Below are 15,940 nucleotides of genomic sequence, written 5' to 3'. Positions count from 1 at the left end.
TACGAACCTTGCTCCAGGGGTGCATTCGGCCCTGTCTTAATTTTTATGGATGACAATGTACGACCACATCGAAGAGTGCAAGTGGAGCAGCCCTTGGAACGAGAAGATATTTGGCGAATGTACCGGAGGGGTATTGTAGCACGCGTACATCCACCAACGACCATCCCACTGTTGTCAGACGCGCTGTTGGGGAAATGGAACGCCCTGCCACAACAACTCAAAACCAACCTTCCTGTGGCCAGCATGGGAGGGCCACGCACTGCCGTCTTTGGTGATTACACCACACATTAAGAAACATGTCCCGCATTTTGTATTGTCCTGGGGTCCAACATAATGATGACTTCAGCCTAATTAATGTCTTTGAATAAAAGTGACAGTCCTTTTCGTCACTCTGCGTATTTCTTTCGCAGAGCAGTTCTTTACGTGTGTGGTCCACGTTTCATCCAGCTATGTTATTTAGCAGTAACATATCATGCGAAAGTTACTTTCGTCCTTAAGCTTTACCCACCAGTGTATCTACGTATTTCAGTTTATAAATGAAATCCATCAAAGGAATCCCTGGAAATGTCATTACTAGGATAAAATTTAAGAATCATACCAATTTTTTGAATTTAACATGTTAGTTCTCTTTTGTCGCAGAATAAAGCACTGACTACCAATAAAAAGTTTTCATTCAGAAAATGAGAAAGCTAAAAAAACGTTAAATCAGTAAATTAAATGAAACATAATACTACACTTTCAATGCAATCGGTACCTGACACATTAGACAAGGCAGGCATTTCAGACGTAATGAGTTCTGTATACTTTCGGTCAAATTAGATCCCGTGTTGCACGATATTCCCATCTCAGCGAATCTGTAACGTAAAAATGTCGTTTTTAGAATATTTTCTCCCCCCTTCGATAAATGTAGGCGCTCAATAACGCGAACTAGTTTCACGTTGGAATAACATAAGCGGGCACAGTGAGTAAGATTTACGCCAAGGTAATAAATCAATGTTTACAGATTATTGCCGAAAATCTGTTATCTGAAGAACAAAATGGTTTCAGAAAAGCAACATTCTGTACTGATGTTCCTACACTTAAAAAAATTATAGAAAATCAAGAGAGTTCAATGCGTAAAGACATATCGCATTTGTAGTCTTACAGAAAGTCGTCGACCATGTAAATAGGAAAATCTTATGGAACATATTACGCAGGAATGGATATCGTCAGCAAATAAAAAAGGTAACAGAAACTCTAAATGGGGGTACAAAAATAAGAATAAAGGCTAACCATGCTACGTCACAAACATCGATTCCCAATAAACCAAGGGGTTCGATAAGGATGTATCCTATTATCCACGCTTTCGTAACATAAGCGTGAAAACAACGAACTGTTCCCGTGCTTGAGACTACCACGTGACGTATTTTTTAATAAAGTGCGTTTTGCAGACGATCTTCCAATTCTACAGGACAGCGAAACATTGCTACAAATCTATAGACTGAACCAAATTTATAAAGAATGTAATACGAGTATGAAGATATCCGCTACAAAAACAAAAGCGATGGGTTTCAAAGTGGCGAAGGGGCTGGAGACTAAGATCGTATAGGAAACAAGACCACTGAACAATTAAGTCACTTCAGTTACCGGGAAAATATTATAAGCTACCAGAATGAACTCAACACTGACATCAAACTGCATAAATATCAAATGATATGCTGAACAGTTAATGGAATAATGAAAAATAAAATGAGAAAAGATGCAAAAATCAAGTTTTAAGGTAATGGCAGCCTCCACATTGCTATTTGGAAATGTAACTTCGACAAGTACTAAAATGCGAGAAAGCAGAATCCAAGCGCCAGAAATGAAATTTCTGAGAGGAATAAAGGTTGCACAAGATTAGATAGACTAAGAAACGAAGACATAAGAGCAGAGCTAACGATGTATTCTGTAAATGAAAAGATCAAGTCTAATCGCTGGCTAGAACATCTACGAAAAATGCCGAATGCTGGATTCAAGACTATCAAAGCAAGCCTTAAACTTCAAACCTATAGATACGAGATCCGTAGGAAGTCCAACAAAAAGATGGCTGGATACTTAGAACACGGAACAAATCCATAGCATAGACCCCACTGTAGGAAGAAGAAAAGTTTCACAGTGGCAAGTGTTGCAACTCTGTATAACAATATTGTGGCAGAATCGTTTCAAAACGTCCTCAGCTGTCCCGCCCAGAGCAAAAATGAACTTGACATCTGACTCCCCATCCTGCCCCAGCACACACGCAGTCGCATCATTTCAGTATTAGTTTAAAGATAACTGGAACACGTAAGGAACACTGAGTAGCAGCGAGTATAGCGCAAGCCGTGTGTCGTGAAATGTCGAACTCTTACGTTGGTACATAACTTCCGCAGTTTTTTTGTTTTGAGTGTTGCTATTCCGACTGCTATGGTTTTATTTACCGATTGTCATTTTTCATTTGTAGTTCACTGCTGTTATCTGAGCTACGTATTGCCATTTGGAGAATGTATATATGTATGTATATAAAGGGTGAGTCCGTGATGATTGTTACAAATTTTCTAGGATGATGGAGGCTGATAAATGTATCAATTCGAGGTAAGGGGCCCTTAACGGAAACATGTAGTGCTGTTGCTAATAACGCAGAGTAAGCAGCTTTGAAAGATGGCAGTATGTACAAGGACAAGAAAAAATGTCAAGTAAACACGGGTTCTAAAATGCGTACTTGAGGAGCTATGAACACTTAATGGTCTTCCCTTGTGGGGGGCCACAGTCTTATAGATTTTTTTCAAATAAATTTCAGCCATTTGACTGGCAATGGTTCATTTATTTTACACAATCATGATTTGGGCTTTGTGGCCATTCTCAAGTGCACGTTGAAATATTAAGACATGTCTGACCTGTCTGAGTCATGTCATGGTCAAAAAAGACCAGAAATAGGTTTTTTTGACGAAGACATCACAGACAGGTCAGACATACTTTAACATTTCAAAACGCACTTCAGTGATTCTCAGGTATTCACTGTAGAACCCATGTTTATTGGACATTTTTTTCTCGTTTTCGTCCGTACTACCACCTATGAAAGTTGCATAACCCACATTCTTAGCAATGTCTTCCAATGTTAGAGATATCAGAATGATTTTCGCTTGTCACTTTGGATCTGTTCGTTTCCGGCAAAAGGACCCGTAATTCACACTGATACCTTTATTTGTCTCCATCACCCTTGGAAAGTCTGTAACATCATCACGGTATCCCCCTGTACGTACGTACATTTACAGTTGCCGGTGCCTACAGCTTTGACGCTCTGTAGCGGATTTGGATGCCGTTTTCGAACACGGGTTCCTGTGTAACACTTTATCTACTAAGTCCCCTCTAGAACCTCTAGAAGTACGTAACATGAACTGTGAAACAGCCGGTATTGTTAATGACTGAATTCTGTTATGTGTATCTGTTGTGTTTACTGAGCTGCGGACGTATGCACCAACCCAGTATTTCGCCATTCGCACCCTGCTCGTTGGCTCAGCCGCGCTCTCAATGGACACGAGAATCGAGCTTTCGCCTCGAGACGAGATTAAAGTGCTTATGCAGAAAACTTTGTATTGTCGGCATCCACAGCTGCAGAATTTTAGAATGATGAAAAGATCGCCTCAGCTATACGATAAATCTTTATGATCCAGCTACTTTCTCAGCGTTAGAGCCACATCTTCATGGGACCACATGTATATAAACAAGTGTTTAGTTCTTAATTTATTTCACAACTCATTTCACATTTACTTTATAATTCATTTCAATGGATAACCAGCAGGTGACATAACATTCGCTGTCTAATTGTGATAAAAATGTTCAACTGTGGAGAGGTTTGAAGTCCAATTTAAAATAGGACAGAATTCAGGATACATCATCCTGAAACAGGAAATCTAGACTAATAATAAGGAGGCAAACGATGTGGCTGTAAAACATAAAAGAAATAATAATGTGTAGGAGGAGAAAGCTACGTTCAGACTGGTAACGTAAAATATGTGCCCTAAAGCAAAGCTTGTATGATTGTACGATATGTAACGAAGGTCAGGTTTAGATAAAATGCTGCTCGCCAGATAAAACCATCTAGCTAAAAGGAGGACTGAGGAAAGGCAGAATGTAAGGAACATCGTCTGGATACAGTTGAAATAGACTAAAGATAGCACTATACTAGATGGACTGTAAAAGAACAAAGCAAATGATGTGTAGGTGATGAAACGCACGTTCATCTGGTAAGGTAGAATAAATCTTATACAGGAGAGCCTAAATGACTGTCCTTTTATGTAGCTGGTGGTCTATTTTGTAAGCAGTGTTTTAGCTATACTCCACCATCGTTACTTGTCGCACAATCATATAAGCTCTGCTTCATTACATTTATTTTACCTTACCAGATCAACGTACGTTTCATCACTTACCAGGTGTACCGGTATGAAATGAGCGTTAAGATACAAATGTGTCGATAGGGAACGAGCCTTAATTTTTTTTGTTTGGTTGATATGACATCTGTCTAAGATATTTAGTATACATCACGTCATGGAACAAACATCATCATATGTTTTCATCGTGTTAACAATGTCGAATTTTGAACCAGAAAGTGATGATTTGCGGAAAGCATTAATTTTTTGTTTTCATTTGAAAGAAAGTGCTGTAGAATCGCATCGATTGCTTGTCGAGGCATATGATGATAATGCTCTATCAGAAGCAACATGCAAAAGATGTTTTCGACGGTTCAGAAATAATTATTTTGATGTAAGAAATGAAGAACGTGAAAGACCACCAAAAAAGTTCGAAGACGCCGAATTGCAATCAATATTGGATGAAGATGATACTTTGAGTCACAAGCAAATGGCAGCAATGCTAATTGTTGCACAACAAACAATTTCTGACCGTTTGAAAACTATGGGAAAGATCCAAAAGTGTGGAACATGGGTGCCACATGAATTGAATGAAAGACAGATGGAAAACCGAAAAACCATTTGTCAAATTTTGCTTCAAAGACATGAAAGAAAATCAATTTTGCATCCAATTGTTACTGGCGATGCACATGGATTTATTTTAAGTCCTAAATGGGAATAAATCATTGGTTAATCAGGAACAACCATCAACATCGACTGCAAAACCAGATCGATTCGGCAAGAAGACAATGCTCAGTGTTTGGTGGGATCAGAAAGGTGCGGTGTATCATGAGCTTCTAAAACCCGATGAAACTGTGAATAATCGCTACAGACAAGAAATGATCAATTTGAACTATGCATTGATCGAAAAAAGACCAGAAGACATGGCAAATTAATTTTTTTACACGACAATGCACCTGCACACAAAGCAAAACTGGTTCAGGATACAATCAAAACACTTGGCTGGGAGCTGCTACCCCACCCCCCGTATTCACCAGACTTGGCCCCTTCCGACTACCATTTGTTTTCATCAATGGGACACGCATTGGCTGAGGAACACTTTGATTCCTACGAAGAAGTCAAAAATTGGGTGTCTGATTGGTTTGCTCCGAAAGACGAACATTTTTATTGGCGTGGTGTCCACAAATTACCAGAAAGGTGGTCAAAATGTATAGAAAGCAATGGCCAGTACTTTGAATAAAATGTTTTTACTTTTCAATTCAAAATTAGTGTTTCATTTTCACAAAAAAAAACGCTCATTTCATACCGGTACACCTGGTATACACCATACTTTTTATGTCCATCTGCCCTACGACTTTACTCTTCTTCTAGGTTTCTTGTATTGGGATGATGTTCCAGGCATTCTGCCCTATTTGAAATTGGACTACCAACCTATCGACGGTTGAACTTTTTTATCACAATTAGACAAAGAATGCTGGGCTATCTATTGGCTATCGTATGAAATAAATTATAAAGTAAATATGAGTGCATAACTGTTCTTTTATAGCTTCGTGTACAGTTCAACAACATTTTCACCGAAACAGGTCTACTCTGTATGGAGATGTATCAGTCCAAATGTGACTCTAACGCCGTGAAACTAGTAGGACCATACAGCTGAAGTGGTAAAGCGCTTATGCCTAGGAGCAGGACAGAGAGGGTGGGCTGCTGACCAGAGGCCGTGCCGGTCACGGGCTGCTCCTCTTCCAGGTACTCCTCGTCGTAGTCGTAGTCGTCGTCGCCCCCGCGGGGGCCGGCCAGCTGAGTGCGCGGCACGGCTGGGGGCGGCGTCTCGCTGCCCGCGCCCCCGCCCCCGGCCGCGACGACGACCGCCTGGGAGGCGGCGGCCCCGCGAGCCGCCATCATCGTCAGCAGCAGCGTCATCACTGCGAGCGGCACGGGCGCCGTCATGGCCGGCGCATGGCCGCCTCCGGCGCGCCCAGAGCTCTCGCCTTCCGCCCCCGGCTCGACGGCAGACGACGCCCCGCTACTACGACGGCGGCGGCGCTGGTGGCATCGCGGCCGCCTCAAAGCGCCGCGGCGCCCGAGCGAGCCAGCCGCATCGGGACGGAGGGGTTCGGGTCGGGACGGGACGGCACCTCGCGGCAGCGCACGCACGTCCGCGAGCCACGGCGGTCGCAGCACGACTGGCGGCCGGCGCGCTGCGGCACCGCAGAGGTTCCGCTGCGCCGCCGCCGCGCGGCAGCACCGTCTGCCCGCGGCGGCTGCCGATTGGCGCAGAGCGCGCCGCGCACAGAGCTTCCGCTTCCTGCCGCTAGGAGGCAGCGCGTCGCGGGCCACCGTAAAGCTCTGTATAAAGGAAAGTATGCCGCCCTTGGTAGTTCAGGATTGGCTGATGCCGCGTCACATGACATTAGCAGCCATTGTGGATCCAAGCGTTACGCGTGAAGTAACGGACGTGTTGTGCATTTTAAGATTTTAATAGAATAATGCTTGAGTGCTGTGCTTTTGGCTGTTCATTTCGAGGTGAAAAGGAAGGAAAACTGTACAGAATTCCTTCCAAAGAGAGGGGTGCAACAAGAAGAAGAATATTGGTCGCAATGGGAAAGGTTGCAGGAACTCGACTTAACCTCTCAGTTAACTTTATTCATATCTGGCCTTTTGTTTTTTCCTGCTTTTTACATTGCTGTTAGTTTCCACTCCATTTGAACAACAAAAAAAAGTCAGATGAGCTAATAGGATGGTTTAAAGGTAATTTAATTACAAAATAGAAATCTTAGAGATAAAACTGCCACTGTTAGCATAAAATCAGAAAACAGTGAGTGGTACCGTACAAAGTTATCATGAATGATAAAAAATTTAACCTGATCGAATGCACAGTATGGTTTAAACTTTTTTTTTACGATGCTAAAAATTATAAATCCTACTTTGTCCAACACAATATAATGTACAAAACTAAAAAAAAAAACTTTTGGATGAGGCAAGTACTGAACCTAGTTCAGGAATGACTACCATTATGAGGAGACCGTTACTTCTGTTGCACCATTGTCGCTAATCTACATTGTATAAAAAGCAATACAGTTGTTACTGCTTCCTACAGCCTACTTTTGATCGTAGTGTTGTGACCGTAGAAAATTTTAATTTTTATTCTTGCTTTTGTGACCATAATAAGAGTCCAGGCTCCATAGGCAAACAGCCAGCCGACATTAAGAAATAGTCCACCAGGACGTAGGGACAGGATAAGCGGTAGAGGCTGCCAAGTATGGCTGTTGATAAAAATACTTAGTGTTTGACTTCCTGCCAGAGGAAGCAGCATGACTCTAACTTGCACAATGGAAGACACAAACACCAGGGCGATAATACCGCGAGAGAGAGTGTCAGTCACGTGCGGAAATGACTCATGTGGAACCAAATTAAGTAGCGTGCAGCTAGAAACGACAGTGTTGCGTGCAACCAAAGGCATTCTTGTGCAAGCCAACCAATTGGAAACAAGAGTGTCGTGTGGAACCATAGGTATTCTTGTGCACTCCAATCACTTAGAAATGAAAGGATCGTGTGAAACAAATTAGCTCATGTGCGCCCAAGTACATGAGAAACGAAATAAAAGGCCAGACAGCGGAATAGCTAGGAGCAGAGATTCAGGTGCAGATTCAGAGCCAGTGCCGGCAGTTTGGAGATTCCGCAGCAAGACGCCAGTGGGGCCGAGTAGGCCCATAGCAGCCAATACAGCTGATAAAGACTTCAACTACGAGAAGATGGTGACAGACTCTGGTGGACACTCAGGAACTGCAGCTCAAGTAGGATTTTTAGAGTTTCATTGGAATAGTGTTGAACAGAGGCTGTCAGTCTTTGTCTCAATTACTTAGAGAGATTTCAGTGCTAACCAAGAACAAGTGATTGCTTTGTACTCGTTTCTTATGTGTACCGGCAATTAGCTTTGAAGTAGCAAGTCCGAATAAATAGACTGAATCTTACTAAGGGGTTTATGGTCCAACACTTCACATAAGTATATGTGACAATAAACTTGATAGAAACTAACCAATCATTTATGCCTATTGCAATTCTGTAACCTATTTTCAGGAAACTTATTTGCTTCAAACCAAGAAGATTCTCCCCCTATCATCTCCGATATAAAGGTTAACAGCAATTTATAACTAACCCATTGTCGTTGACATCCCGATTGCGCTACGCAGTTTGCAGTTACTTCATTCGGGTATAGTGAGGCTGTGCCGGGACGTGACAGTAGGCCTAGTTTTATTTGAACACATATTTAGAGTATTGCAGTCTCTTTTACTTTGGTAATCATTCTCCTAATGTCATAGAACAATTTTATGGGACAGATCTGACAAAAATATAAAGGATACACAATCATATAGGCACATTTATCAGTTCTATTTACTAACGTACCGTGCATACATATTTCAATCCAATACTTTATGTCGTATAACAAAAGAGACATTGGGCGAATTTTCGTAGTATCGAGTAGCAGCAATAACAAGTAAGTCGATATAGAGCTGTAAACTAGGGATTTTTCCTTGCGCTTGCAAACTAATAGTGGTTCCCTTTTGTCCTGTTGACTATTGGATAGGACCAGATTAACGGTAATTACGAAAACTGGTGTTAAAAATGGTTCAAATGGCTCTGAGCACTATGCGACTTAACTTCTTAGGTCATCAGTCGCCTAGAACTTAGAACTAATTAAACCTAACTAACCTAAGGACATCACACACATCCATGCCCGAGGCAGGATTCGAACCTGCGACCGTAGCGGATGCTCGGCTCCAGACTGTAGCGCCTAGAACCACACAGTCACTCCGGCCGGCTGGTGTTCAAACTCGATGCCGCAACAACTGCGAAATCTCCTTTCGCTATTAATAGCAGGGAAAAGACAGTGTTTCATGCTCTCCACAACAAATGCTTCTCGACTCATTTAGCTTAAATTAGTTGAGATTTTTTGTTGCTAAATATCCGACATGTTCTGTTTGAAGCCACCGACCAGTTTAAGCAGTGCATTAGCTGGTTGAGTGTACTAGTTTAATATACACAGCTACATGTGCTGTAGAAGTCAATGTTACACCAGCGGCGCAGTGGGCCAAAGGTGGCGGCCACTGACGAGTTGGCCGTACTTTCCCTGGCTGCTGCACGTAGTGGGCGCTTCCGACTGATGCAGAACGGGTAGGGTGACAAATTTAACGCTTTCGCTGCTGTGGGCGTCTGTGCACGCCCTGCTACGCCATTCGCCAGGCACTGTGGATGTGTAGGAGCGCGCCACTTTGGTTTTCCTACAGTGCTGTGGACGTCTGTATGCGTTCCTGAGTCGCTGACACCTCACTGCTCCAGACAAGTTATTTCCATATGTCAGTGAATAAAAAAATTTCGAGTCTTTATCATACAATATATGTGCCTCACTGCTTGCTATGATTTGCAGAAATCTCGTTATGAGACCTAGAATCGTTTATGACATACGACTATTTTTATGTAGGTTGACTGTTAAATAAACGATAACAGCAACCAGACACTTTTTTGAATGCTATTTATTAATTTATTTCTTTATTTAAATAGCGCCATCACCGGTTTCGAAGCGACATGCTCATCTTCAATGGCTAGTTCACATTTTACATTAGCTTTCGGCTTTTGTTTGCCCTAGTGACGAAATTTCCTTGGGGTGGTAGTGTTTATAGGATTTGTAGACTTAGAGAAGGCTTTTGACAATGTTCGCTGGAATACTCTCTTTCAAATTCTGAAGATGGCAGGGGTAAAATACAGGGAACGAAAGGCGATTTACAATTTGTATAGAAACCAGATAGCAGTTATAAGATTCCAGGGGCATGAAAGGGAAGTAGTGGTTGGGAAGGGAGTGAGACAGGGTTGTACCCAATCCCCCATGTTCTTCAAACTGTACATTGAGCAAGTAGTAAAGGAAACAAAAGGAAAATTCAGAGTAGGAATTAAAATCCAGGGAGAATAAATAAAAACTTTGAGGTTCACCGATGACACTGTAATTCTGTCACAGACAGCAAAGGACCTGGAAGACCAGTTGAAAGGGATGGACAGTGTCTTGAATGGAGGATGTAAGATCAACACCAACAAAGGCAAAACGAGGATAATGGAATGTAGTCGAATTAAGTCTGGTGATGCCGAGGGAATTAGATTAGGAAATGAGGCACTTAAAGTAGTAAAGCAGTTTTGCTATTTGGGGAGCAAAAAACTGATGATGGTCGAAGTAGAGAGGATATAAAATGTAGACTGGCAATGGCAAGGAAAGCGTTTCTGAAGAAGGGAAATTTGTAAATATCAACTATAGATTTAAGTGTGAGGAAGTCGTTCCTGAAAGTATTTTCTTTGGAGTGTAGCCATGTATGGAAGAGAAACGTGGACGATAAATTATTTGGACAAGATGAGAATAGAAGCTATCGAAATGTGTTGCTGCAGAAGAATGCTAAGGATTAGATGGGTGGATCACATAACTAATGAGGAGGTACTGAATAGAACTGGGGAGAAGAGAAATTTGGTGCACAACTTGACTAGAAGAAGGGACTGGTTGGTAGAACATGTTCTAGGCATCAAGGGATCGCGAATTTAGTATTGGAGGGCAGCGTGGAGGGTAAAAATCGTAGAGGGAGACCAATAGATGAATACACTAAGCAGATTCAGAAGGATGTAAGTTGCAGTAGGTACAGGGAGATGATGAAGCTCGCACGGTATAGACTAGCATGGACAGCGACTTCAAATCAGTTTCTGGACTGAAGATCACAACAACAACATACTGTCAAAGTTATTCTAGGTGGCAATAGTTAGTGACTCACACTGCATTTTGTGTACAACTAAATTGTTGATTTGGATTTTTAAAAGAGAATTTTTGATTTTGTCAGTAAAAATTAATTGCATTCAAATTCCCATTAAAAACATCAGAGAAAGAGCGCCACTAATTTCACACAAATGTTTATTATTTGTTTTTCGTTTCTATGAAATAATAGAAGAGAAAGAAAGTTATGCAACAATGATAAGTTGAAAACTGAACAGTTCATTTACACATGTAGCCTGTTCTTTCCAGACACCATTTTGATCTTGCAGCCACTATAAATCAAGTCACAAACGAACTGAAGTCGTTAGCCGCCAGTGGGCACTGATTTATCTCAGTGGGGAAAGTTGAAAATTTGTGCTGGTCTGAAGTCGAATCCTGGTTTGGGAGAAATGTTCAACTTTCCTCATGAATGAGTGTCCACCAGCAGCTAATGTCTTTAATTCCTTTGTGTCTTAATTCATTCATAGTTTACAATGAAAATATAAAGTAGTTGATGTGCTGCCTGTGTCCACGTAACACAGCCTTGTAAAAGAACAACTTAACACCAAACAGAGTTTTCCAACCTCAGTTTTCACCCTCTGGCACTGACTATTCGTAATGCTCAAACAAGGATACGATCCTCGATTCCAAAATGATTACTGAACAAAGATTTAAAAAATTAGAATCAGTAGGAGAATATTGGCGAACATTGGAGAATTTTTTGTAGTACTCAACCCCCTCATTAGTTTTTGAAAAAAAAAGAAAAAGCAGCGAGCAGTGGACGCACTAAGCTTCCTTTCATTTACCTACTTTATTTGATATTTTGATTCTACGTGTCTTGAAACGTGTAAAGCCTCAGGAAGCCTTAGAGTTTTTAAATCTTTGTCCGATGTTTATGTCTATTGCTGGAAATTACAGCAATAAAAAACTTAAAATCTGTTATTTTAAAAGCCAGTTATTTTGAGCGATAACCGCCATAGCTACGCTGTACCTCTGTACAGGGGAAATACTGCCAGCTTGTTGGTGAACGTCATTTTAGCCTATCGCTGTGCAGCTCATAACTTAGACCTTAGAGAGACATAAACAGCACATGCAACAATTTCCGCCGTATTAAGTTCTAAAACCAACATACATTTCATGTAACTGAGCCCAGAAAGCTCCATTTACACCGACGGAAACAACATCATAACTCGAAGAAGAATTGTCCGATATAAATGAAAGTTGGTAGCCGTGTTTCTACATTTGAAAGATGGTGTCTGTTCACATTCGAGTCAGTCGCATAAGAGCGGTGCTGGTAGCGCAAATCAGGTTTGCTTTAAGCATAGCTTGTAACGGTCGTGAGCTTTAGTCGCCTTTCAGATTGGACGTGGTGAGCTGATGTTACTCAAGAATGCCTTTAAGGCGACTAAGACTTAATTATCAAAACCTCACTGAGTTTGAACAAGATCTTGTAATAGAGCAACGAGCAGCTGGATGTTCTTTCCAGTGATATTGCAGAAAGATTTGGCAGGAATGTAGCCACTGTACATGACTACTGGCAGTGGTGGTCACAAGAATGCATGGTCACAAGAAGACCGGGCTGTGGACAGCCACATGGCACCGCCGAGAGTGTAGACCGTCATGTTAGGCATATGGCGCTTGTAAGGTGGCGTGGCCTCCTGACCTTCATTTCTTACATATTCCGTCCTCACAATCGTACTCTGCACATCAAGACCCTTCATTCGAACCCAAACTCGATAAGGTAGAGTCAATTTTGTATGAATTCATGTAAGCGATATGCAAATCTACTAAGTAAATCGCAAGTGCGCACCGAGGTTGAAAAAAAGTCGAGGCTGGTGTACACAACATGATGGCCACAGGAATTTTCGTTCTGAAGAGGAAAGCAGCCCACTGGGAAGACTGTCCCTTCAGAGGGCTGGGTCAACAACATACCTACTTGGGCCGAAGTGACCTCCCAGAGAAAAAGACAGCTTTTTCCAGAGCGAAGAGATAACGACCCCTGTGTTTGACTTCAAAGCGAATTCCGCTACATTGTGTGGGAGCGCCCAGAAGACGCATTTTTTCATGGACTGACTGCATAGTTACAGAGTTCTCACAGGAGGACAGTATACGCCTAACGGAGATGCTACAGATTTCTGCAACGGTCGACTTAAACGAAACGTCATTCTTCCATTTAAAAGAGCAATGCTGATTGGCAGAATATTTCTGACGCAAAGAGTCAGAGGAGTGGGGGAAGGCGGCGAATGATATACCCTTGCAACTTTTCCAGAAAAAGGAGCATTTCTGTTGTCGCTGAAGGAGCGGGAACACTTAACGAGAGCGAGTGTGCTCATATGTGCACGCAAAGAGTGAGGAACAAAGTCTCTTCTCAGTACTTCACTGGGAGAGCACCTCTGTTGTTACCAAATTGGAGTGATACTTATTGAGTCGCTCGTGATTAAGCGTTGTTCACCGTGTTGGCCGCCACACTTACTGTGCAGTGTGAACACGGACCTGCGAGTGAGTATTGAGTGGCATCGGGGTGGACTGGTTATCCGACCGGTGTACCATGCCAGTAGTTAGACCAGGGGAGGATAGGAGTCCTTGACTTCATCAAGGCGTAGGGAGAGCTTGATTGGCCGAGGTCAGTCCGGATAGAAAGAGATAGTTGTGTTATTTGTTAGCAGCGAGCGATACAGGCAGCAGTCGTTGCAGCTCACGGTATTGAGCGCTACTGCGTATGCGAACCCCATCTGTCCTCCATAACAGGACACTCCATTACATTTCTCACGCGACAGCCTTGACTGTACCTAGAAAAGTTGTTCAAGTTGTGTAGGTCTGGCTCTCAGCCATTCTGCTGAGTAACATTCTTAAAGTAAAGGGAGAAAAGAACCTTTCCACACTTTGTAAGATAATAGCATTCCTATCCATAAGAGGCAATCTACTGTTCCGAAAATAACATGGAAATTTGTTATTATTGTATAAGAAAAAATTTCACTTGATTTCTCAGAATTTTTTGTAATAAATAATATTTTTCGTTCGTTTAATGTTTTTCTTCCATTACCTAGAAATACTCCCGTACCCAAGTATCCCACTAGTTACATAAGATTATATAGAATATTTTTGTGTCTTTTCCTTGCAGTTGACGACTCCAGAAGATATTTGTTGCTGAATGTTTTTCAAGCAGTTCCTGTTGGTACATTAGGAGCGTTTGTCTGACTTCTGTAGTAGTATGACGTGGAAATTGTTTCTTGCAGGAGCGAAAGGGTATTTGTTGGATGAATCCGTTGCGCAACTTGACAAAATAAAACCCACACATTCACATTCTGGCGCATCGTACTGTGTCTGCAGCAACAATGTGAGCAGCTGTCAGCACCACAGTGGCACAAAGAACCTTTCAAATGGTTTGCTTCAAGCACAGATCCAAGACAGACGCTGTGTAGCGTACATTCTCCTGATACCAAACCACCGACTTTTGCCACTTCAGTATTGTCAGCCGAGAGCTCATTGGAGAGCAGGGTGAAGGTCTCTTGTATCTTCTGATGAAATCTGGATCTGGCTCGGTGCCAGTGATAGTTGTATGTCGGTTAGGAGGAGACCAATTGGGGGCCTGCAACCAGCCTGTGAACGTGCTAGACACACAGGAGGCGCGATTTCGTGTGACAGTAGGGGCCCTTCCGTGGTTATCCTAAACACCCTGACTGCAAATTTGTAGCCAATCTGGTGCTTCGACCTGTTGTATTGCCATTCATGAATAGTATTCCAGAGGGTAGTTTCCAACAGGATAACGTTCGACCACATACCGTTGTTGTAAACTAACACTATCTACAGAGTGTCGACATGTTGCCTTGGCCCGCTGGACCACCAGATCTGTCTCCACTCGACCACATATGGGGCATCATTGGACGACAACTTCAGCCTCATCCACAAACAACATTAACCGTCCCTCTATTGACCGACCAAGTGCAACAGGCATTGAACTTGAAAGGTATGTGCTAAGGACTGATCAGAGTAGCTCAAGAAAATAAAGTCTGGTAGTTCCCAACCGCATGGTGAAATGAGTATAATATCTTCGAGTAGGAGGATCTTTAATGGTTAAGAGAGCCGGGCGAGCACAGTAAAAAACGGGGGAGTCGCAGCTAGGTGCCCGGAGGAAGTAGACGTGTGGTGACAGCGTTAAGGTACGACGCGCTCTCTGCCCCTGACCAAACTTAAGCACGCAAATGAGAGACGATATATAATGATTTCAGAATGGTTTTTGTTAGATAATGTCAGGATTTGTATATCCAAGGTTAGACACGGTAAGCATTTTGTAAAAATTTTTGTAAGAGTTATTCGTGCTACAAAAATGTTAGAAATGGTGGGTTTTGTGTATGACTTCAAATTTTAACAATATATGTATTGAGATCAACATTGCGTTTACATCTAACAGCCTGAATCGTAATCCACATCCTTTGCTTGTATTGATTATGAAAATGAGTAGTAAAGTAAAGTTACCCACCAATGAAAGAACGTAAAGAAAATGAGGCCTCTATGCAATATGTATGTGCAGTTCATAGCCTGAAATCGATTTTGGTATAACTAACGTTATCAGAGCAAAGTTATTTCAAATAACTAATTTTATGCCATTGTGCAACTAGCATTGTTCAAGGCAAGATATAATTTCGTTAAGTAAACATCAGGGCCAAAAGTTAATTTGCCATTACAATCTTAATGCCATTGCACTAACGGCATTATTCTCTTAAACTTGATTGCTGAGTCAGATACAGGCTGCATTTCCGGCAAAATGGAGGAGTGCAAGACACAAGTTCAC

The 15,940-nt window shown here is 42.1% G+C and overlaps 1 protein-coding gene across 1 annotated transcript in view; it reads right to left on the bottom strand.

Annotated features, from left to right (window-relative positions):
• Positions 1–6,314, bottom strand: part of LOC126428349 (uncharacterized) — a 657,372-nt gene extending 651,058 nt beyond the window's left edge. The window contains exon 1 of the mRNA XM_050090281.1: positions 6,077–6,314. Within this exon, the coding sequence (XP_049946238.1) occupies positions 6,077–6,314 (238 nt within the window). The remainder of the gene's footprint in view (positions 1–6,076) is intronic.
• Between the last annotated feature and the right edge of the window lie 9,626 nt (positions 6,315–15,940).

This window comes from Schistocerca serialis, chromosome 12 (assembly GCF_023864345.2).
Source record: "Schistocerca serialis cubense isolate TAMUIC-IGC-003099 chromosome 12, iqSchSeri2.2, whole genome shotgun sequence".
Classification (NCBI taxonomy): Eukaryota; Metazoa; Arthropoda; class Insecta; order Orthoptera; family Acrididae; genus Schistocerca; species Schistocerca serialis.
This window is presented reverse-complemented; position numbering and strand designations above follow the sequence as displayed.